General features: G+C 48.4%; 1 protein-coding gene across 6 annotated transcripts in view; it reads right to left on the bottom strand.

The window, feature by feature from the left end:
• Window positions 1-203: 203 nt before the first annotated feature.
• Window positions 204-24,601, bottom strand: part of ARHGAP32 (Rho GTPase activating protein 32) — a 160,939-nt gene continuing 136,541 nt past the window's right edge. For 4 of the 6 annotated variants that reach the window (XM_045585446.1, XM_045585444.1, XM_045585445.1 and 1 more), the window contains 12 exons: window positions 18,985-19,134; window positions 16,009-16,111; window positions 14,241-14,385; window positions 13,685-13,767; window positions 12,221-12,328; window positions 11,645-11,790; window positions 10,634-10,829; window positions 9,418-9,563; window positions 8,701-8,772; window positions 6,149-7,087; window positions 4,542-5,506; window positions 204-3,136 (listed from right to left, as the gene is read on the bottom strand). In XM_045585446.1, the coding sequence (XP_045441402.1) occupies window positions 701-3,136; window positions 4,542-5,506; window positions 6,149-7,087; window positions 8,701-8,772; window positions 9,418-9,563; window positions 10,634-10,829; window positions 11,645-11,790; window positions 12,221-12,328; window positions 13,685-13,767; window positions 14,241-14,385; window positions 16,009-16,111; window positions 18,985-19,134 (5,489 nt within the window). In that variant the 3' untranslated portion in view covers window positions 204-700. The remainder of the gene's footprint in view (window positions 3,137-4,541; window positions 5,507-6,148; window positions 7,088-8,700; window positions 8,773-9,417; window positions 9,564-10,633; window positions 10,830-11,644; window positions 11,791-12,220; window positions 12,329-13,684; window positions 13,768-14,240; window positions 14,386-16,008; window positions 16,112-18,984; window positions 19,135-24,601) is intronic. The other 2 variants (XM_036448864.2, XM_036448865.2) reach the window with 1 other exon arrangement.

Below are 24,601 nucleotides of genomic sequence, written 5' to 3'. Positions count from 1 at the left end.
GGATCTGAGCCTGTTCTCGGAGCCGAGACACACCTGTGAGAAATAAGGATGGGCAGGACATGGGGCAGCGTGGGCCGACACGGTGTGACTATGATGACTCTTCACTAAATGCTTAGTCTGACTTCCTGTATGTTTTAGTCAGATTCTACTAAAGGTTCCACTGACTTAGCGGAAGGATGGGGGGTGGGGGTGGGGAGTTCTTAGTTGGAATTTAACGTGAAACGGGGAGAATGACGTGGGAACGGAGTGCCAGCCTGAGCCGGCGACACGGGCCCGGGACACACATCGGCAGGAATGCAAAAGGAAACGATGGCAACTGCTCTGAGATGCACAGCCGGCACTAGGAAGGACAAAGCCATGTCCAAACGCAGGCAGTCCTCGGGCTGGGCTCTCACGGATTCGCACTACCGGGTGGCGACGGGCTCCCTACCAGGTTGTCAACACCCTGTGCTTGACAGCCACTCGGATCTCATCTAGTGACAAAGCAATGAGTCCTTAGAGGCGGAAATGAAACAGGAAGGGGAGATTTCTCTTAACTATGTTTTGTTTCTGAATGTGGTTGTGGGGAGTGGGGGGGGGGTAGCTTTTTTTTTTTTTTTTTTTTTTTAATCTTTTTGGTTACTGAAAAAAAAAAAAAAAAAAAATAGAACAGTCCACTGTCCAGCAGAGGCTGCTTCAACTCTATTGCTCTCTCGGGGGCTCATTCCGCATGGACCTGGGTTTCAGGGTGCTGCTGCAGGGCCAGCTCCGCGGGCAGGAAGGCGCCCTGCCCCAGCGCGGTGGCGTAGGTCCTGCTCTGCGGGTGGGCGAAGCTGGGGGGCAGGTAGGCCCCCACGGCTCCCCCCGCGAAGCCCCCTCGCTGGAGCTGGGGCGGCGAGTGGTAGCCCTCCAGGTTGTCGTACTGGGACACGGTGGCCAGGCTGCCCTGGCGCCGGCCGTGGGCCGGGTACTGGCACAGCGCCCCGGGGTCCCGCTGCTCCCCGCTCTGGGTGTGATGGAGCTTCAGGCTGTGGCTCCGCTCGGGCTTCGGGGGCGGGACCGACGCCTGGCCGAGCTGCGGCTCGTCCTCCGTATAGCAGTCTCGGGGCTGCCTGGCCCGAGGAGGCCTCTCCAGCTCTTTGCAGAGCCTCGCCGCCTCCTTGTGGTTCAGCCGCAGAGACTCGGGGCCCAGGGTCATGTACTTCCCTGCAGAGTTGTGGTGGTAGCTGGCGGGCTCGCAGGCGTCCGGGCTCCCTTTGGACCCGTAATCCAAGAGGCCGGCCCCCTGAGGGTGCGGGGGCCCATTTCTCGGCTCGCATGGGTGCCTATGGCTTGCTTCCTGGGGTGCCCTGTGCTCGGGGAGGCCGCTGCCGCCGCCGCAGCCAGTGTCGTGCAGCTTGCGGTTCCTGAGGCTGCTCTGCTTCTGCGGGAGGGACGGTTTCTCTGGCTGCCCGTTGCCGTGCCCATGCCCGCCGTGCCCATGCCCGTGGTGATGGGCCCTGTCCAGCTCGGCCTCCGGGTGTTTGCGGTAGAAGGGGTCTCCGCCCTCGGGGCTGAGGGCCTTCCCGGGGGGCCGGGGGGCCTCCTTGCCCTCGGCCACGGAGAGGAGTCCAGTTTTCCCAGGATCGGATTTGCTGCGCAGGTGGATGACATAGATGCCGCCGCCCAGCTCCTCCTGCAGGGCGCCCGGGGGGCCCATCATGTTGTCGTACTGGGACATGACGGGCCCCTTGACCTTCTGCCGGGCCCGGCTCTCCCTGCGGATGGACTGCAGGCGGTACTTCTCCATGTCCTCCAGGTCCCACGAGGTGTAGGCGTGCTTCCCCTCGCCGGCCGGGGACACGCCCACAAGGCCGTGGTCATTCCCGGGGAAGTAGCCGGCCAGGGCGGCCCGGGGCCGGGGCGGCGGGAGCCCGGCGGCGTACCCGTACCCGTACAGGCCCTTGCCCTGCAGCCGGGGGTTGTGGAAGGCGAGGTCACGGCCGGGCAGGCGGTGGTGGTGGTGGTGCAGGGGCCGCAGCTGCACGGTGCCGTAGGCATCCAAGTCGCACAGGGCGCCGCTGCCGCCGCTGCCGCCATCGGGGCCGCCGTAGTAGGCGGCGGCGGCGGAGGAGGCGGCGGAGCAGCCGGAGGAGTAGGGGCTGTAGCGGTAGTGCACCCGGCCGTTCTCGAAGTAAGGTTGTAGCTGCGTGACGTGGTAGTCGGAGGAGCGGGCCTGCGACGCCGGGTATGGCTTGTACGGGTACAGGGGCCGCGGGCAGTAGGCCGCCGGCTCGTCGTCGTCGGGGGGCACCTCCGTGCGGGAGATGGGCACGGAGCGGATCACGGCGGCGGCCGGCGGGGTGTGCAGGGACTGCACCCTCCGGATGGTGGGGTACACGGAGGAGATGTCTTCCGGGTAGCAGCCGCCCCGGACGGAGGAGCTCAGGGAGGACACGTACTCGACCCGGCCGCACGGTGGCTTGGAGGGGGGTCCCGAGGAGGACGCCGCCGCCGTGCTCCTCCCCGGGGCCACGTAGGTGTTGTAACGGGGGCCGCCCAGGGAGGCGGGAGGCTCGGACCGGACGCCGTAGGCGGCGGCGGCGGCGACTACGGCGTGGGGCGGCTCCAGGCCGCTGTGATGGGGGGGCACGCTCTGAGGTCGGTACTGGTGGCAGTTTGCGGGGGTCATGTTGAAATGTACACAGTTTTCTGGACCGAAGGGCTCGGGGGCGATGACATCGGGCCTCGTGAAGGCGGAGTAAGGGGCTTTCGGAGGCGCCGCGTGCTTCGGCTGCGGGACGGGGAGCGGCAGAGGCAGGACATCATCCCCGAAGGGGTGGTACCCGGCACCGCTGGCTGCCTCCACGCCGCCGCTGCAGTGGATGGAGGCGGCGGCCACTTTGCTCTCCATCGTCCGGGCGGGGGGCACGGGGGCCGGAAAGCCGCAGGCGGCGTGCACGGGGGCGGACTCCGCGCGCAGATGCAGAGGGGGTGCGCGGGGGCCTTCCCGCAGCTTCTCGGGGAGGCCTGGCTGGGCAGCAGGACACGCGGTGGGGGCCGAGGCGGGGCACGGAGTGGCAGCCCCACAGCCGTCCCCCGCGAGGCCGGGGGCAGGATCCTCTGCAGAGGCCCTGGGTTCCGGGGGCCTCTCCGGAGTGGGAACGACTCCTGGGACCTACGGAGAAATGAGGACAAGCGTGAATGTGTCTTCCGTGCTCCCCTCGGGGGAGTCAGCACCATCACAGGGATGACTCACAAGCTGAGGCTGGGCGGGCAGCAGCCTGGAATTCCCCTTCCAGAACCACAGGCACCCTGTCCCCACAGCAGGGACATGGCCTGCGGGGCCACCTGACAGGGCAGCCACCTTCATCGTGAGGTCTGCTCTAGCTGCTGATGGGTTTGAGATGGGAGAGGAGGTTTCCTATGACAGTCTTAACGTGCAGACCAAAACAGAGGTTTAATCAAGTAATAGTCACGCTTCAAAATCTATGCCGGGCCGAAACCGGTGTGGCTCAGTGGATAGAGCGTCAGCCTGCAGGCTGAAAAGTCCCAGGTTCAATTCCGGTCAAGGGCAGGTACCTTGGTTGGGGGCACATCCCCAGTAGGGGGTGTGCAATAGGCAGCTGATCGATGATTCTCTCTCATCGATGTTTCCAGCTCTCTATCCCTCTCTCTTCCTCTCTGTAAAAAATCAATAAGATATATTAAAAAAAAAAAAAAAAATCTATGCCGACTCTCTGTCCAGCTCAGGCTCGCCAGCAGCGGGAACAATTTGCTAAAAAGAGAGAGGGGTTCTCTCTGGAGAGATGTTTGAAGTGAGTTGTAAGCCCCAAGGGGCACTAAACTCTGGGGTGGCCGCAGAAGCTGAGGCTGCCAATACCCCAGCTTGAGGTGCAGCTGTAGAGAGAGCATCCTTCCCCTGCAGAAGACTAGACAATACTTCAAGGTGACCACAGAACACCTCGAGCATTTTTTTTTTCCCTAGGAAGAAACCTTAGCATTTTGCGTACAACATTGTCTCATCAAGACTGGTGCTCGCTGGGCTGCAGAGCCTGCTGCTTCGCGTTGAAAAAATGAGCTCACACTTCTAGGAAGTCTGCAAGGCAGAACGCCTGACACACGTCCTGAGACTAAAGCGCCCGTATCGGGCACACGGGAAGAACAGGCGGGCGAGGCTCAGTGATTTCAGTGACTTGCCCGAGGTCACCATGAGTCAGTGCCGGTGCCGGGAGAACCACCGTGGCCCAGATACCCGGAGCCCCGTCTGACTCACTATCACCCCTGGTATCGCTCTGAGGAAACTACCCAGAGGCTGGCTGGCGGGAGGCAGGAGCGGGCAGACGCGGTTAGGCCAAGGCCATTGTGTAACTGCCCCTCCTTCCTGAGAAAAACCGGCGTCGAGGAAAAGGCAGATCCCAACCTCCAAGGGGAAATGCTTCGTGAATACCTGCCTGAGGACTGGAAAATAGATACAGTGCCCGACTCCGAGGTAACACACCCTGCTGAAAAGTGACAGACCTTTGCAAAAAGTGCCTTTCCTTTCCTTGACTCCCCCGCCCACCTCCCCCCCCCCTTCTTACCTTGTGGGAATTATTGAATCCTACGCAGGCGCCTGCTGGCCCCTGCCCCGGGGCTGGTAACGGCTCTGCCGGTCTCTGGGACGGAGGAGCGGGAAGAGGGCGGTGGGTTCTGTGCGGACGCTGAAGGGTGGCAGCAGCGGCAAAATCGGAGGCGGCGGCAGGCTGCTCCGCCGGCTCCCAGCTGGCTTCCCAGGCGCCGGTGTCAGCCGCAGCAGCGGCTGCGTAAGCCAGGCTGGCTGTACCCACAGGCTCCTCGGGGGACCCGGCAGGAGGGTAGGGTCTGTCTCGAGAGGGTGTGGGAGATTTGTCAGTCAGTGGTGAGGCGTGATGGGGCTGATCCACGCTTGCCCCGAAATAAGAAGGCGGCTGATCATCGCTGTAGAAGTGAACTTGAGTCTGGTCCTCGTCCGCAAAGGAGACGGTGGGCCCCGTGGTCTTCCCAGGCTGGTCGTCCTGGAAACCGATGATATGCTCGTCAGACTTGGAGTCTCTTAAGGGAGCTGCAGTGGCGCTGGCCTGTCCCGGGCCACCCGACGTGCAGGCCGGATGGGGCTGCTGCCCGGGCTCGGGGGCGCTGGGGCGGGCTTGGTCCCGGGTGGCGGCGGCGGCGGCCGTGTCGGGCAGGAGCTGCTGGCAGCTCCCGGGTGCGTGGCTCGGGAGGAGAAAGTGCTCTGCGGGCCCGTCGGCTGGCACAGGGGTCTTGTCCAGGGCCACATGAGGGCGGTAAATAGGCAGGCTCTCTTCGGCGGTGGCAGCCACCGCCACGTCTCCGTAGCTCGCAGGCTGGCAAGCGCCGGGCCTCTTCAGCGGCTGGGTGGAGGAGGCTTGCTGTGCGGACTCGGCTAGTGCCAGCGCCAGCAGGCGGGCGACGTTTTTCGGAGGCGGTGGCGGTGGGATAAGAGACACTGAACTGACGGGAATGGCCTCCTGAGGGGGGTCATGGGTAGCTGCTCCTGGTGGGGAAACTGGGAGAAAAAAATGAGAGTGAAAAGGCAGCTGTGTTATCCCAGATATGGAAAGCCAGCACTCCCCGCTTGATCCCTAAAAAAAATAATAAAAATAAAAATAGGTGCCTTCCGCATTCCACGGTCTTCCGTCCCACATGCAACATCTGCCGCAGAAACATCTGTTCGGAGGAAAACTAACACCGAGAATGGGGGAGGCCTGCCCCTCCTGAGTCCCCCACGTGGCTCAGGCAAGATGGCTTATCACACAAGCTCCGCGTGCTTGCCGATGGCTTAGGATGGTTTTGCCGGTGGAGGCTGGCTGGTGAACACGGAAGGCTAACCGACAGGCATTTTTACCAGAAGAGGAAACAGAATCAAGAGCTAGGAAGTCGTGCAAAAAAAAAAAAAATCCAGGGATTCCGACTGTCCAAAGAGGCCCGTGGACTCTGTGGAGTCGGACGCGGGACCAGCGGCCCTTCTGGGGTTTTGTGTGATTTTTTAGCGTTAAGGCTTGGAGCACTGGGCACCGCCCGGAGCCACAATCTCTTGGACTAAAAGGGCAGGTGCGAAGTGGAACTCTCCCTTACAAGGCACAAGGTGGTGCACGGACATGAAGATCCTGCTTGGCTTAAGGAAAGAGTGGAGGGAAGCACACGGTACCTGTCGGAGCCTGTCCAGAAGGGAGAGCCTTACTCTGACCGTCGGACACGCACGGCTCCTCCTCTTTCTCCTTCGCCGGCACCTCTGCCTCCGTGGCCACCGCTGCCGCCGCCGCCTGGCCTGGGGGCTGGACTCCGGGCTCGCAGCACCCGTCCAGGGCCTCCCTCTCGTCTGCCTTCGTCTTTCCTACCCGGGGAGGGGACCTAGTTCCCACTCCGACGGCGCTTTCGTCGGTACCCGTGTGCCAGGCGGGAGGGGATCGTGTCTGGGCTGCCGTGGCGGAGGCAGTGGTGGAGGCTGTGGCAGAGGCCACGCTGATGACCTCGGACACCCGAGGAGGAAGGGTCACGGAGATGGGCTCAGATATGTTCATGGAAGGGGATTTGCCTAACTTGCGTCCGATGTTGGGCGAGAAGGCGTAGACGACCTTCTCGGTGAAGGAGGACGGCTTGGCCGACTTCTCCTCGCCCGGGCTCAGGTCCAGGGTGAAGAAGGGGCTCGGCGTGTCCGGCAGAGGCGACACGGGCTCGGAGCTGGCAGTGCTGCCCGGCGTCTGGGCCCGGCTGCCGCCAGCGTCCGGATCCTTCTTATTGGGGCTCGGTCTGTCCTTGGGGTGTCCCGTGGGGGAGTCCGAGAAGGCAGCGGCGCCGCCCTCGGGGCCCTCGGCCTCGGCCCTCGGGGGGCTGCACTGGAAGGACATGGGGTCGAAGTCCAGGCTGGCCACGCCCATGTCCGGCGGGCTCAGGTCCACGTCCTCGGCGGACGGGGGCGACACCAGGGCGGGGATGTGGAGCAGGCCCAGGTCCTCCTCGCTCTCGTTGTCGTGGGGCAGGTTGTCGTAGGAGTTGCACCGGTTCCCCAGCATGTCCCCGTTGAAGGAGGCGCTCAGGGCGTCGCTGCTGGACCGCGGCCTCCGGGGCCGGAACAGCTTGGGGTCACCTGGCGGACAGACAACACGCTCTCAGTGTGCACGTCACAGGGGCACCCCCACCGGTCACCTAGCAGGGGACACACGAGGGAGAGGGCACTTCTCCTTTCTTTCTTCCTTTTTTTTTTTTTTTTTTTTTTTTTTTTTTTTAATATTTTATTGATTTTTTTACAGGGAGGAAAGGAGAGGAATAGAGAGCTAGAAACATCGATGAGGGAGAAACATCAATCAGCTGCCTCCTGCACACTCCCAACCGGGGATGTGCCTGCAACCAAGGTACATGCCCTTGACCGGAATCGAACCTGGGACCCTTCAGTCCACAGGCCGATGCTCTATCCACTGAGCTAAAACGGTTAGGGCCACTTCTCCTTTCTTTCTTTCTTTTTTCTTTTTTTTTATTTATTTTATTGATTTTTTACAGAGAGGGACAGGGATATAGAGTTAGAAACATCGATGAGAGAAAAACATTGACCAGCTGCCTCCTGCACACCCCCAACTGGGGATGTGCCCGCAACCAAGGTACATGCCCTTGACCGGAATCGAACCTAGGACCCTTCAGTCCGCAGGCCGGTGCTCTATCCACTGAGCCAAACCGGTTTTGGCCACTTCTCCTTTCTTACAGGTCTCTTGGGGCTCCCAGACGGGGCTCCCAACCCAAATGCTCAACAGGCACCTCTGACTGACGTGATGGGAGGGAGAAGGCAGCAGGTGTCCGTTTCCATCAGAAAAGGACTCGGAGGCGCCAGGTTCTACCCCTCGCCCAGCACTGACTTTTCGGCAAGTTTTTTAAATTTCTTTTTGTCTTATTTTATCACTGACCTCACACATGACTTGTGAGACAAAATCAATCCCTTTATTTTTATTATTTATTTTTAAAACATTTTATGGGTTTCGAAGAGGAAGGGAGAGATAGAAACGTTAATGGTGAGTTGATGGGCTGCCTCCTGCACGCCCCCTACTGGGAGATCAAGCCTGAAACCTGGGCATGTAGCCCTGACAGGGAATCGAACTGTGACCTCGTGGTTCCTAGGTCAATGTTCAACCACTGAGCCACACCAGCCGGGAGGAATCATTCACTTTAAATAGTGCTTTGGATATACAGCAACAGAAGAGGTTTTTGTTTTGTTTTTAGTGGGGAAAATCTTCATAACCTTCAAATTTCTCAGTTTAAAAAAATCCCTACAATTCTATAAAGTATTAGCATCTGTTTAGTAAGAATTTCGTTTCAGATACTTAAACAAAAATAATTCCCTTCCTCCCGCCCCCACCCCTTCCCGCCCCCCCACCCCCACCCCTTCAGAGCAGGCTCTACGTCTCTCAGGCAGGCAGTCCTCAATGCCAAATGCTTTGCCAAGCACCCTCACTGGGCATTAATACATATAAATGGTTAACTTAAACCAATTCGCCCATTCTTATGCAAATTGAATAGCAATTATATCAAAAGTGAAGAAATTAGAGACTGGTACTATATTAAAACATCAATGGAAAACACTAGATAGATGCTAGTATTCTTAAGAAGTGAGGCTCTGTGGCCTCTTTGTTAAGCATGTGTTTATAAAACATACTTGCTCGTTACGTTCTTTTCTGAAATACAGAATAAAACGACTGGTGCGTTTCCTCTTACCATCGACTGCATGGAGAGAAGTCAGAGACTCTTCGCTCTTAGCGGATCGGAGGGTTCCCTCGGCCCTGCCACCTTCAGAATCAAAACCAAACAAGGCGAGTGTTAGTCTTTGTGACGGTGAAAGGGAGCAGTGTTTTTCTCTACAACATACTTACACTTCCCAGAGGGGTCAGTGTACATTTTGACAACCATACTCAAGTCAGCATCATGCTACCTAAAGTACTGTTGTTCTCAAGTGGTTGCCTTTAGGGGAAAAAAAATCCCTTTTCTAAAGAATTACAAACTCGAGCTTAGAGATGCATTTAAAAACATCCTCCTTTTATAGTTCCTAAAGAGGAGTGTGAAGAGTGATGCCATACTGGATTGAGGCTAGGTCCTAAACCCAATGACTGGTGTGGCGTCCCTTTAAGAAGAGCAGACACAGGTGGACAGAGGCAAGTGCCCTCTGAAGATGCGGCGGAGACTGGAGGGATGCCACCACAAGCCAAGGGATGCCGAGTGACACCGGAAGCTGGAAGAGGCAAGGCAGGGTTCACACCTAGACAAGGCCCTGCTGACACCGTGACCTTGGACTATAGCCTCCAGTAGACAGCATATCCTATCGGAGCGAGTCGAGTACAGGTTCAGAGAAAGAAGAGACGCCACAGCAGCAGGAGGAGGTGACCCCTCAGCGGGCCAGCTGCCCTGGGCCAACACAGGACAGGGCCGGGCACTGACCTTTCAGAGCCATGGCCTTCATCTCCGAGGGCTCACTCTCATTGCGCTGCAGCTTCCGCTTGGAAACGGACGACGACTTCCCCAGGTTGAAAAAGGAGCGCCAGCTGCCCACGGGGGACTTTTTCATTTTGTTCTGAGGCCTCCTCCTGCGAGAGGGAAACACTTTCGTACTGAGATATCCAAGGGGGCTCTCTTTACTCGGAGAAAATGAACAAGTGACGGGAAGGAGCAGAGCCAGAGAGCACAGCTGAACACGCACCCACGGTCACACGCACACGCTCTGAGCGGGCAGCTGTGCGGGGCAGCTGAGCGTGGAATGGGAGCTGACTGCGTGGCTTTCCATACTTAGCCATTAGGGTCACAAGGGAGTTCTCACACAGACTGCCACACTTAGCACTACCCTCGCAATCCGGGAAATAAGCAAGAGGAAGACGTATCTGGGAATAGGAAATAATAAAACTCCAGAACTGGAGCTAAGGAAAGTGATCTTAGGTCTGAGTAAAGTGAGGGAAGTCAAAAAACGAAGAAAAGGAGTAAGAACAGTAACTGGCATCTATGGAATGCCGGGCACTGCGCTAACTGCCTCCATGGTCATATCCCACTTAAATGAGATACAAGCATATGAGGCAGTTGCTACATTCTCCTTTCACACCTAAGGAAGTTACCACACTGAGCCACTCAGTGAGCCGCCTTAATGGTATAAAGCTAGTCAAAGACCTGTATCATTTTTCCTAACAATTTTCCCCGTACAATGGACTCTCTCTCTCTCTTTTTTTTTTTTTTTTTAAGACGACGAGGTGTTGCCATGCTTCTCGAGAAACACGCCTCTCAGTCCCTAGGACCGTGGTTGGCAAACCGCGGCTCGCGAGCCACATGTGGCTCTTTGGCCCCCTGAGTGTGGCTCTTCCACAAAATACCACGGCCTGGGCAAGTCTATGTTGAAGAAGTGGCATTAGAAGAAGTTTAAGTTTAAAAAATGTGGCTCTCCAAAGAAATTTCAATTGTTGTACTGTTGCTATTTAGCTCTGTTGACTAATGAGTTTGCCAACCATTGGGCTAGGAAGTCTCACTCACAGCCAGAAGAGCACGGGAATGATTGCCTGGGATGGCCCGGAACCAATGCAAAAATAGAGAGACAGGAGAATACAAAGGCAAAGGTAAAACTGGGAGCACACACACCATGAAATCACAGGTACGAGGACTTAATGAGCGCTACCTTTCCAGCGGGAAATCGATGATGGTGTGAAACTTCCCCTGCAGCGCGGCAGGTCCTTCTCCGACTTCAATGTATTTGTTTTCCGTCACGAGCGGAGAACTGATCTGAGCTTGGGTTCTGGCCTGGGCTTCCTCCAATGTCAGCAGCTTGGTGGATGGCGAGGAAATGAGCAGGGACTTGGGCCTGGAGAGAGAAGCTTTGGAAAAAAGAACAAGAGAGTCAAACGTTTCTGCCTGGGGGGGAAGTGTAAATGAGTGTGTGTGTGTGTATCTCAATCTGCTTATCTATCTATCCATCTATTATACCTACCTACCTGTCTTGTTTCATATCTTCTTCATTCCGTTTTTTAAATGGCAAAAATAATAGGGCTTTATACTAAGTGAGGAATAGAAGGTGACATTCCAGATTGTTAGCAATCACACACACACACACACACACACACACACCCACACTTAGAATTGTTAAGTAATGTAACTATTTTCCTTTCTTAAGGCCTTGCCTGGTATCACCCAGTACTTTTAGTTATGGAAAGAATTTTTCTGCTGCTGCTCCATCTTACACCTTCACATCCACCAATAATAAGTAACAGGGCATATTTTTTAATGTATCCTGAACGTAACTCACAAAAGGTCTAATATGTAGCATTAACAAAATAACTGGTAAATTGTGCATTTTGGGGAAATAGCCATAAATTAGCTGCTTTCTGAGAAAGACAGAATCATGAAACTGAGATTTTAAAAAATGCAGGTTTTTCCCTAGCTGGTTTGGCTCAGCCGATAGGTCAGCCTGGGAACTGAAGGGTCCCGGGTTGTGGGCTCAATTCCCAGTAGGGGGCATGCAGGAGGCAGCCTATCCATGATTCTCTCTCATCATTGATGTTTCTCTCTCTCTCCCTTTCCCTTCCTCTCTGAAATGAATAAAAATATATATTAAAAAAAGAAATGCCGTTTCCATGGTTCTAGAAGTGGAGGTGCACATTTCTGCCAGGAACCCACTCTGGCCGAGCCGCACCTGCCCCTTCCTGGATGACCTCGCTGATCTTCCCGCTGAAGAGGACGTCCACGTGGTTGAGGATGAACTCGACGACCACAGACTGGATCCTCACTTCCATGAAGGCCGCTGTGCCGCTGAAGCAGGCCGACTCGATCTGTTTAGATCTGTGGGGCGGATAAGATTGCCATCAGCATCAGAGATAGCCGCCTTAACGGGCATTATTTTAAACATGCAAATCCTTTTTTAAAAAAAATTTTTATTGACTAAGGCATTACACATGTGTCTTTATCCATCCTTGTACTCCCCGACTCAAGCCCTCACCCCCGGGTGTCTGTGTCCATTGGTTCTGCTTATACTAGTTAGTAGGCATGTGTACAAGTCCTTTGGTAAACCCCACAACAACCAGAGGAAGAAAAATGCTTTCCCTGGTCTCGGCTAAGTGCCACTGGCCTGTTTTGGGGAGATGCATATGAAAAAAACAGACCAGTTTTACTTGAACAGGAAAACTGAGGAATTGGACTTAAGGAACACTGATGAACTAGACTCTCCAAGACGACTGGATCTACTTAAGGCCAAATGTCAAATGCAACTTACCTGAGCAGGTTTGGAGCCCAGACAATTGCCAGGTTTTTTGCATGCATATTTGTGATGGAACAATAGTCAGCTAGAAGTGACAAGTGTCTCATGAGGAACTCCAGTGTCCTAGAAAACGAACCACCACACATTAGCAACAACGATAAAACCCATCATGGAGCAATATAGAGCATAAAAGCTCTACGAACTCGTAAGTTTCAATGACGAAAATGGAAAAAGAACCATACAAACTCCAGCAAATTGTGTGCTGCTCACTAGGTTTAAACATTATTACCACAGAACTAACTGTCAGAAGATGAGTATGAATTTTATACCTAGGTATAATAGCCACATCTACAGAATACTGAAGAAAACGTCTAAGGCAAGAAACAAGCTTCTGACAGGACTGGCTCTGAGGAAACAGCCTGAGTTTTTTTTTTTTAAAAAAAACCCTTTAGGAGTATTTACTCCTGAACCCGCCCCTCCAGCTTCTAGACAAACAATTCCGTGAAGTTATGCTGCTCTAGTTGTAGCAGACACACTCTGTGTGGCTTAGACACATTTTGAACTCCAGGGTGGCTCAGTGGATGTGTTCACCTATGAGCCAGGAGGTCTTGGTTTGATTCCCGGTCATGGCACATGCCCAGGTTGTGGACTGTTTTTATCTCTTTCTCCCTCCCTTTTCTCCCTGAAGTCAATAAAAACATTTTATATATATATATATATATATATATATATATATATATATATATCTGGTCAAGGTCATTTACCTTAGTTTCGGGCACATCCCCAGTGGAGAGTATGCAGGAGGCAGCTGATAAGATGTTTCTCTCATCAATGTTTCTAACTCTCTATCCCTCTTCCTGCCCCTTTGTGAAAAATCAATACAATATATCTTTAAAATTTTTCTAAAATAAGGAGGGCTACAAAAAGGAAACCAGCAAACAGACACCCAGCAGTGAGTCCATATTTTGGATTCAAGCAATTCACAAGTCTTCACACTTGTGGACAGACATCCAGTACCTTCAGCAGTATTTCTCAGTATCGCAAAACAAACACACAAAGGAATAGGTTTAGTCAACCATCCATTTGCTCACTCATGCATTCATTTATCCAACATTTATTAAAGCCTATTGCATGCCAAGCACTGTGCCAGGCCCTGGGATACAGATAAATAAATATGAACGTATGGACAAATTGCGTGGCTCAGTGTTTGAGCTTTGATCTGTGAACCAGGAGGTCACAGTCAGGGCACATGCCTGTGTTGCAGGCTCAATCCCTCGTGGGGTGTGCAAGAGCAGGCAATCAATGGTTTACTCTCATCATGCATGTTTCTCTCTCTTTCTCCCTATCTCTTCCTCTCTGAAATCAATCAATCAATCAATCAATCAATCAATCAATAAATAGTTGCAAGTCCAAGAAAAATCAACCAGTCAGAAGCCCGTAGGATGAAAACACGTGGCTGGAATTCTGCGTGGGGTTTACCTGTAGTGTGGTGGGGGCAGCTGCTGGATGACGTCATGAATCTTGATCAGCCTTTCTTCATCTGTCGCTGCTGAGACAGCATCCTGCAACCATCGTAATGCAACATCAACCAGGGGACTTTGTTGGCAAAAATCAAAGTTCTTCCCTTTACAATTTAGCTTTCTTCATGCTCAGATAAATCATTCTATCTACTCTTTGGCGCTGAGTGATGAGGAAACATCATGTGTAGCATCAAGGAAGTAAACTTCCCCCCAACAGGTGTTCATTGAAATCTATTAAAAGACTAATTTTTTAAAAAAAACTTTATGGTCACCAACATTAAGTGTGATAAGAGAGTTAGTGGTTCAACGTCAGAAACTAAAAGAATGACCATGTGAAATCAGCCAAAACTAGAAACCAGCTAGCAATGACTGTTTTGTTGTTTGTTTGTTTGTTTGTTCCTTTAAAGGAGTCATTTTAGGCATGGAACTATTTCTTACCTGGCCAAAACCATTTTTTTACACACTTTTGAACAAAACTCCACACAGGACTTGATTTAAAAGTGACTGGTACTCACTGAAAACTTCTCATATAGCTGGTAGGTGAGCAGAGGGTTGGGGAGCTCTCGGAAATACAGCTTGCAGAGGGAGCCCACGGAATGGATGTCCTGGACGTAGGGTTCTTTTGTCAAGTCGGGGACATGTTCAGAGTCAAACTCATGGCTAACAAAGACAGCAGAGCGACAAAACTATTTTATTAAAGGCAAAGCAAGAATGTTTGGAAAAGCACAGACCCAAATATAAAACACAGACAAATAAATATAAATGGATGGACAAATGTGAATTGATATTTTTATCTCAGGGAATTAATGGGTTTTTTTTCCCCAGCAGTTTGATCATATGTGTTTGATCATATGTGTTTTTCTATGTGAAAATTAAGGGCGTAGCTTTAATATTAAAATGGACAACAATCACATAAGAACCGACCCAGAGATAAGGAGCCATGGGTCAGACTGTTGGACCTCAGAGGGAGGGTGGGAATAAAAGGGAGAGATCAACCAAAAGACTTATGTACATTCACATGAGCCTAACCAGTAGTCAAGGACAATAGGGGAGTGGGGGCATGAGTGGGGGGGATTAGAATAGGGGGTTGAGGACAAATATGTGATACTTTAATCAATAAAAAAAATTAATTTTAAAAAAGATGGACAACAATCTCTGAAATGCATATGAATGAGCAGCTCTTAATACACAGATCTAAAAACAGGACTCCGTTCCTCATAGTTTGAATATGTGTTATTTCAGCAATTTTGGAGACTAGGATTGAGTGGCAGCTGGTCTGTGAGTGAATAGCCATGCCCGGAAACTGCTCAGCTATAGGAAGTATGGCCCAGGGGTGGTTTATTAAAGACGGATAAGGAAGCCAGAGACAATATCCACCAATCCCCAGCCACCACCACATGGCAACAGACGGTAAAATCTGTAGCGCTGATTTTATGGAATAAAGGTTGCATTCAGAAAGCCAGGGACGGTTACGCTCAATCTCCAGGAGGTTAATTAATATTAATCTACAGGCACGAGACCACTCATCAACCCAAAGGATTAGTGTTTGTGGACTCATTAGTGAATGTGAGGTTTGCTGCAGATGAAAGTAAAGACTGAAGCTGTCCTTCGTACCAGAGTCAGGTGAAGTACTTTCCAATACGTATTCCTGAAAATAGAGGTGAGCTCTGTGGTCAATTAGGATGTTAAAACCTAATTGTACAGTAAACGGCAATTTCCATGCACCACCGTGAAAATTAAAGAAAAATAACACATTAATAATAGCCCAGAAGCGAAGAGATGGAGTAAAAATAAAATCTCGATTGCTGGTATAAAGGACACCGTGATCTTTGTCTGGGGAGATGATGAGAGGATGTGAAATACATAACACGTGCCTATTTGAGCATAGAATACAAAACAGGTATCCAAGGAGATTAAAAAGTTTCCCTCGACAATTTTAATTAGGAATGAAAGACTGATTCTATTAATGCTATTAATTCTATTCAGATAACGTAAACTTCATCTGTCATGGTTGTCATGGGTTCAAATTCAATGGCTAAAGTCATCAACTATTGTAAAGAGAAAACATACAAGGACTGACAAGGGGAAGGGGACGTGGTGTTCTGATACTGTAAATGGATATAGGAAAATATACACACACAACAGTATGTGTATTATTGCCTATTTTTTTCTAAGCTATCTTACTGAATGACGGCTATCCATGGAAGAGACTTAATTCTGAACTAATTTCATTTGAATGAATGGCAATAGGAAGGAGAAAGGAGATGCCACAGGAGGTCTTACCGAAGCCTCTGGATATTGGAGGCAACGCCAGAGAGGCGATATATCCCGTCCACAATGCCATATCTCTCGATGAATGCCGTGCAGCTCTGAAGAACCTGGGGGACTGGAGAGAAATTGGAAAGGCGCCGGTTAGATTGGGAGGGCTCCCCGGAGAGTCACCAGGAAATGAGGAGATCTTAGTTCTCATCAGCAAAATAAAATTTGTGAGTTAAAGTGATGGAAGTGGAATTTTAATCTACTTCAAAAAAATGAATAGGGCATGTTAACTTAATCTCACGTCTCAACAAATAATTGCCATTTTTCACTTTTAAGAGAGTTTATTTTATCTTTTCATAGTTCGTGCTCCTTCTAATTTTATCTAACAAACAAAACACCAACATAATGCAAAGGTCGAGGCAACTTCAGGAAGATAAGACCTTAATTTCCTGCCTATCTTTACATTATAAGTTCTGACCTTTTGACTTAATATTATCAGCTCCTTAGAAAGGGCACCCCAGCAATACTAAGTTGAAAGAAAAGATGGGGACTGTCTGGTTACTTCAGTGAATATCTGACACCAATGGCCAACTATTCGGGGCCGACACTCTTACAAAGGACGTTCAAACCATATGATAAAAGTTTTTTTACATAACCATTCAAAAATGTACCACAGCTGAAACTTTAACTTTGTTTTGCAATACAGACTGGTAAATTCTTTCATTTGATGGTATTAGTTCAAATCCCCGAAAAGAAGTGCTTGGACGAACACTATTTGCAAAGAACGTTGCTAAGGGTTCTGAAATGACATGTAATGGAATCAGTTTTACCACAGGCTGATTGGTCCAAACAAGAGTTCCTACACCGCATCACACCCACATGATAACAAAATGCTGCTGAAAGAAGTGATGCTAATCCAGGACCTGCCGCCCATGTATAACTGCAGACTTTTCCTGGGTTTTTCTGTCTTCTGTTGTCCTTCCCGCATTCTACCTTTTAGATTGTCAGATCCTGTAACTTACATTTCAAGCAAGCTCCTTAGCTTTAAATGAGTTTTTAAGCAGCTGTATTATTGAGTATGTAATATGTGCCAGGCTAGGTGCTCTATAATGGACACCCTCACTTAATTCTCATGGAAACCCTATGAAAAAGTCGTTTCATCTCGGGATGGCAGCTCCCAGGCCAGCAGCATCTGTGAGGCATTATTAGAAAGTGCATCATCGTGAATTTTTGTTGGGAAAATATAATTAACTAAGGAATTAATTTCAGAGGTTTTTTGGACCTTATTTGTTTGTTTGTTTTTTTACCCCAGTGAGCTCTGATTACAAAACCCCTGGTTGTTTTTGTTTGTTTGTTTTGTTTTGTTTTGTTTTTGGTTTTTTTTTAATCTATTGTAAAAAATAGCTGGGGAAAAACTCGAACACAGAAATAAGTTCAGACTACAAAGTTTCCTCACCTTGAGTTTTAAAATAGATTTTATATTTTGTGCCAAATATCATTTTACCGAGTTTCCTAGAGTTCTTGCTTTTTTGTTTAACAAAATCTCACTTGCAATTTCACTGTAAGAAAATTCAGTTTCACATATGTTCAACAAAATAAAACAAGTCCTATACGAAACCGATGACATTTGAAAACTCTGTTCCACTAAAAGAGATCTTATCATAGTTAGGGAATGAAGGAACCTATAGTTATCAAACCTGCTTGTTGACTTCTTAAATCTTGGAAACCATCCTCTCCTATTGTACTTATTAAGAATGAAAACGCACCAGAAACTTCTAAGTACAACTAAAATGTGCTGAATCGATGTGTGAAAGCTAATGAGCAGAGCAAACTGGAAAACACTCCCTCATATGAATGATCGCATTCAAGCAAGCTTGAACGAAAAGAAATACAAAAAAGAAAAAAAACCAAAAAAATCTGACTCTATCACTCAGGGTGCCCAAGTAAATGACAAATTAGTTTGATCTATCCCAAAAAGGTGCCATATGGGGAGATTTTTTTGAAAAACCGGTTCTGTGAGTAATTGTGCTATAACCTTTAATTAACTCAATTATAAGCATTATGGTTTGTGGGAGCTGAAATTGTAAGATCTTCTTGAGTGAATTCTGACACCGGGGATCACAAATAAAAAGAATTCTTAAAACGCCTTGTCAGGCTCCTACACGAATTCTTACAACACCCTGCTACAGAAGAAACAGGTCAGGCTTTTCTCCTGATCCCACAGGGAGGTGCTCAAAAGTTCACAAAGTGTTAACAGGATAAGCTTTCTATAAAGTCGATTATTCACTAGGAATACAATCCCTAGAATGAGTCACGTAGCAAAACATTATACTGATATGGGCTTCCTTCTGGTGCATAATCTATTTTATATATTTATATTTTATATATTTTAAAGTCCCAACTAACAGAGTAATCATGGGAAGAATGATCATACACATTATATACCTATCCATGTTTATATCTCCTTTCTCCTCACAATTACATATGTAAAATATGGACATATCATTCTTCCTCCTCAGGGATATTCTGTTTTTATTTAGACTTTTAAATATCCTATCCCGTTTAATAAAAAGGCTAATATGCAAATTGATAGAATGGCCACTATGACGCGCACTGACCACTAGGGGGAAGACGCTCAATGCAGGAGCTGCCCTGTGGTCGTCAGTGAACTCCCACAGGGGGAGCACCACTCACCCAGAAGCTGGGCTCATGGTTGGTGAGCGTAGCAGCAATGGGGGGAGCCTCTCTCACTTCCACAGCAGCGCTAAGGGTGTCCGACTGCCAGCTTAGGCCCACTTCCCATGGGGAGCGGGCCTAAGCCATCAGTTGGACACCCCCCAAGAGCTCCCAGACTATGAGAGAGTGCAGGCCTTGCCGAGTACACAAGCTGCCGAAATTAAAACAGAAATTACTTACCTAATCTATTGCACAATTGGTTATAGAAAATCAATATGCAGCGGTTAGAAACGAGAGTCATAAGAATGGGAAATGTATGTTTACCTTCAAAACCGGAATTGAGAAGGTGCTCCCCCAGGTCACAACCAAACACCCTCTCTTTCAAGATCCCCCGCTGCTTCAGCTTCTGTTTTGTTGGTCGAGACTTCATGAATGTGCGTAAGAAAGTGATGAGCTTGCCGTGCTTTTTAGATACTGTAAAACAGGGAGAAGGGAAAAACATCTGAGCTGTGGCAAGAGGTGACATTTTTTACATAGTACGAAAAGCAATGGAGGTCTTGACAGGTGGACCGCAACATCGTGCATTAAAAGTACACTTTATAGTCTGTAGAAATTTTTAGCAGTTTAGGGGACAGTTATGTACAATATAAAGAACATCACAATTTTGCCCTTTCTTCTCACCAGCCTGTGATTTTACTTGATGGGAATGTGAGCAACTATAAGTCTTGTAACCCACGACTTCTAAATCAAATGGTAAGCCAGCCATTTCCCCAATGCATACCTACGGACACCCCCGAATTATGACCGATATCTGAGCTTCACTCTAATACACATGTGTCAAACACAAGGCCCGCGGGCCAAATCCTTCCCGCCAGGCCTTGCAATGTGGCCCGCACCGCGCTGTCATCACTGCACTCCGCTGCGTTTCCATCACAATGACAGTTTATGACTGTTCAGTAAACCATTCGGCCCGCGATTTAGGCTGGATTTTAGATTTTGGCCCCTTCTCTGATTGAGTTCGACACCCCTACTATATCACTTTGGAGATCTTCATAATAACTGAACCTGAAAACGTTGTGAATGTGGTTTTACTTTCTAGTCAACTTCTAAAATATTTTACTTGGTGATTAGGAATGTTCATGGCGTTTATAATCTGGAAAGTAAAACAAAAACAAAACAACTCCCTCTTTTTCATCTTATGAAGAGGACAATCCCATGAGGATACAGAACATACTTGTCAAACTAACTGCTACATAAACACAAAGCACACACCCATAAAAAACAAAACAACAACAACAAAAAAAACATTAGCTCTTCCATTAACATTCATCTTCTAGGGTATGCTAAATATAACCTTAAGTCCTCTATAGATGAAGGCAAGAGATAAGTAAACAATATTTCCACTGGTTGATACATGAGAAAGACAACAGTGACAAAACTGAATGCAAACAAATCTCTAAATACAGCTTACAGGGTAAATTCCTCTAAAATTCCACACACAACAAATATAAGCTCAGCTGGACAGAAGACTGTGTTGCCCCTGAAGACCTGCCCATGGGACATGGACATGGACTTGGAAGTCAGTGGTACTGATTATCTAACCCTGTGTAAACTTAGGCTAGTGTGTGTGTGTGTGTGTGTGTGTGTGTGTGTGTCTTTATTTTCACAGAAGAGTTTAAAAACTAAACTAAAATAAAAATAACGATTTTATAGAAAACGAGTTAGTAAAATTATCGTTAGAGGAACAGAAATCTGGAATGCCGTCAATAATCTCATGAGACTTCCCTGAAGGAGACAGCGTGGGAGTTGTGTTAGACAGCCAAGTGCTTATAAAACATCTCAACAGAGGAGACTGCACTGCAGCCACGGGTCTTAAGGTCAAAGTCTACCAAGTACGCTGGATTAGAGACATGAAAATGATAACGCCACTTCCACAGAAAAAGTACCTCAACAATAAAACACAATCACTCCGACTTCTATTCCATTTTCCTGTTCTAGAGTGAAAATGGGACACATGCCCCAATGTAGCTGCCTCCATATTAGATATGACAGATTTCACACCCGCCATCTCTCTTCAAACCTGAGCTGAACCCAACCAAACCGGTCTTTCCAGTGGCTGAGAGCTTTAACAGTATGACCACAGTATCTCCAACACAAATCTTTATGACACCAATATCCAGTTTACAGAGCTACCCTCACAGCAGCTCCGTGAGCCCCAGTGAACTTTGACATGGAGAAATGGGGCACTGGGTGTCTTAAATGACCCAAGGAAGACATTTCTCTAGCAAAGCCCCAAATTTTTTTCTTTCTTATAATATTTCACCTAATCTGGAGTTCTCTAAATCCGGTCTCAGAAACCTCCTAGACTGTTTTAAACTAATTTCTCAGTACATTAAAGAAAGATGTTTGGGCCAAAACCGTTTTGGTTCAGTGGAAAGAGCATCGGGCCTGCCGACTGCAAGGTCCCGGGTTCGATTCCGGTCAAGGGCACATCCCCAGTGGTGGTGGTGGGGAGGGGGGGTGTACAAGAGGCAGCTGATTGATGATCTCTCTCATCGATGTTTCTAACTCTCTATCCCTCTCTCTTCTTCTCTGTAAAAAAATCAATAAAATATATTTTAAAAAAAGAAAGATTGATGATTGGTGCCTGTTGATGACCTCAGCAATGTGATTATTTGATTACATGCATCACATTCTAAGATCTGTAGCAAATTCAGAGTCAAGCTGACAGGCAGTGTCAAAAACATAAATTAGGCTTTCTAAGTCATCTTAGAAAGGGCTGGCATAAAAACTCAAGATAGACCTTTTAAAATGCTGCTGTTTTATTTATATTAAGTATATTAGGCTTAGCACTTTTTAAATTATGTATTTTTCCCCATGAAAACTTAAAATAGTAGTAAGGAGCCCTATTATAACTATTTTACACAACATACTTACACTATTTCCAGGACTTAGTGCATAAGTGTACTATCTTCTTTAATTGTAAAAGCCATTTGCAGCTGTTGTTCAAGCCATACAATACGGCTACTGTTCGTTTCACTGATTTATTTGCTAGGAAGACCTTGGTGAACAATATAATGGTCATTTCTAATATTATTTCTATACTAGAGGCTGGGTGCCTCAGCTCAGCCTGCCCCCTCTCTCATAGTCTGGGAGCCCTCAGGGGCAGAAGGTGACCCAGGTGATCAGGGTAAGGTGACGGCCCCATCACACCTCTGCTGCTGCCACTGCCGGCAGTGCAAGCCTTGGCTGACCCTGGGCGGCTGGGCAGCCACCACACGAGTCTTGCCTGCACCTCAGCCAACCCTGCTTGCCTGAGCCTCAGTCAGTGGGGGATGCAAGAGGACTCGAGGCCCCACTGAGCTGAGGGGACTCTGGTGGCAGGCATGCAGAGCGGCCGTTCCCCTTCCCCCCATTGTGTGCGCCACAGTCTTGTGATGGTGTGATGGCCAATTTGCATATTACCTCTTTATTATATAGGATAGATGCGATATATTTTATAGAGGTTAATTTGTGAACTAGGTTTAAGAATTCACTCTAGGAAAAGGGGGGAAAAAAGTAAATATTATCTATGTAGGTTCTGACTTTAGAAAACTTGCATCCCACCTGGGTGATGCTCAAATCCCCAGAACCCTCCTGCCTCTCGGAGAGCTGCTGCGTGTGGTCTCTGTTTCAGAGCAGGAATGCAGTAGCTTCAGGCTTGGATGCCATCTCTCCACACCTCCTCAAGATGTCCAAAAAAATCTTTAGGAACATTTGAGTGTTAAATCTTGATATGCGGCTTTAGTTATTGTGGAAGAAAGTACATAATTGTTTTTATCACTGTTTTATAAGCAGCTTTGGAGGAGAAGAGACGTCCATTCTCCCAGTGCATAACAGCTGCACGCGACTATGGGGACTTGTCTCGGGGGCCAGCCCAGGGATGACGTCTGGAATGGGGACGGCTGTAACAGCTCTGCTATCTGCACATTCCATCCTCAGAGGGAGGACACCAGGTATTTGAGAAATGTCATGAACACCCAATGCTAAACTAAAAATAACATGGACAGTAATGGCTCTTGGCTCCTGGTTGAAAAACCAGGAAGCTACTAACAATCACATTAATCAAATCGGCTTCCACTTACTCACAAGAGAGAAGAGGAGGTATTTTCAAAGCCCTTAAAAAACAAAACAAAAAACACACACATATATTTTTATTGATTTCAGAGAGGAAAGGAAAGGGAGAGGGAGATAGAAACATCAATGATGAGAGACAATAATTGATTGGCTGCCTCCTTGCAGGTCCTACACTGGGCAAGAATCGAACTGTGACCTCCTGGTTCATAGTTCTACCTACACTCGACCACTGAGCCACACCAGCTGGGCTGAAGCCTTTGCTAAGGTATGACAGCAGGGATCCACAATACAAATCTGTAGTAAGTTTTAGAGAAGATCTTTCAGACGCAGAGATAAGAACCATTCACCACGAAAAAGAGAAACAGAACGGGAGCAACTAATTGCTTCTTTAGATCGGTGGTCGGCAACTCATGAGTCAACAGAGCCGCAGTTTGCAGACCACTGCTTTAGATTATCTGCCACCACTCCTATGTGGCCAGACACGCTGATGGCTAACTAAAATATTTGGGTATTGGAATGAAAATGGATCTTTCTTCCCCTCACTTAAGGATGAAACGAAAGCATATCATGCTGCAGCTCTCCCTAGAGGACACAGAGTGATACATGAGAGAGGACATGCTATGTTAGACCTTAGGAGTCCCTGTTCCCTGGGCAAACCGGTCACAGGTTAAAACACCCTTGTTATTTACAGAATACATTTGCTTTCAAGGCGCTACGCATTTCCGTAATAAATATCAAAGAAGGTTCAGCTGAAACCGGTTTGGCTCAGTGGATAGAGCGTCAGCCTGTGGATTGAAAGGTCCCAGGTTCGATTCCAGTCAAGGGCATGTACCTTGGTTGCAGGCACATCCCCAGTAGCAAGTGTGCAAGAGGCAACTGATCGATGATTCTCTCTCATCGACGTTTCTAACTCTCTATCCCTCTCTCTTCCTCTCTGTAAAAATCAATAAAAATATATTTTAAAAAAAAAGAAAAGAAGAAGAAGATTCAGAGTTAGCTTGAGTGCTTTTTTAGGGAGATGTAAAGAAGCTATGCATTTTCTTTGGTAAAACTGATATTGATTTTTATTTTAAACATTTAAATAATAAGGGGTTGGTGTTGTTCCTTAACTTTATAAAAAGAGCAAATTAAAAAAAATTTGACGTGGTGACTGTACCACCTCAGTTATATAAGACTGACTAAATAGCACTTCTAAATGCAGAACAAAGATTTGCATTTGAGCAGAGGCGAGTGGGAAGAGACAAGATGTGGGTATGAATCCCGACACTCAGATCCCAGCACAAGAAGGATGAATATGATGTAGGCTCTGAAAGTAACTCTGCCAAGGATTTTTAAATAATCCGGTTCCTATTTTTCTAAGACGATCTAGCACCGTTTGACAAAAGTTTAAAAACTAGTACTTCCACAGGAAGACATGTATTTATATGTTTCCTGTTATAAAATTTAAAATAACTATACCGTCTTGGGAATTTGGTAGCATCAAAGGTAAAGGACTATCCAAAGTAATATGTGAATTTCTAGATGTCTGAAAACTTTGGTCCTTAGGCTTAACAGTGTGAAAACTCTCTTGTCTGGAAATTTTATTTTATTTTATTTTTTGCTTTCTTTTTTTTTTTAAATAAATCTTTATTGTTCAGATTATTACAATTGTTTCTCCTTCCCTCCCCATAACTCCCTTCCACCCCACCCTTTGCCCTTACCTCCCGCCCCCCCCATTGTCCTCATCCATAGGTGTACGATTTTAATTCAGTCTCTTCCTGCACCCCTCATACCCCTTCTCCCCTGATAATTATCAATCCACTCCCTTTCTTTGCCCCTGATTCTA

The sequence above is a fragment of the Pipistrellus kuhlii genome, unplaced genomic scaffold (assembly GCF_014108245.1).
Source record: "Pipistrellus kuhlii isolate mPipKuh1 unplaced genomic scaffold, mPipKuh1.p scaffold_m20_p_20, whole genome shotgun sequence".
NCBI classification, from domain to species: Eukaryota; Metazoa; Chordata; class Mammalia; order Chiroptera; family Vespertilionidae; genus Pipistrellus; species Pipistrellus kuhlii.
The sequence above is the reverse complement of the archived record's forward strand: the minus strand, read 5'-3'. Positions and strand labels throughout refer to the sequence as shown.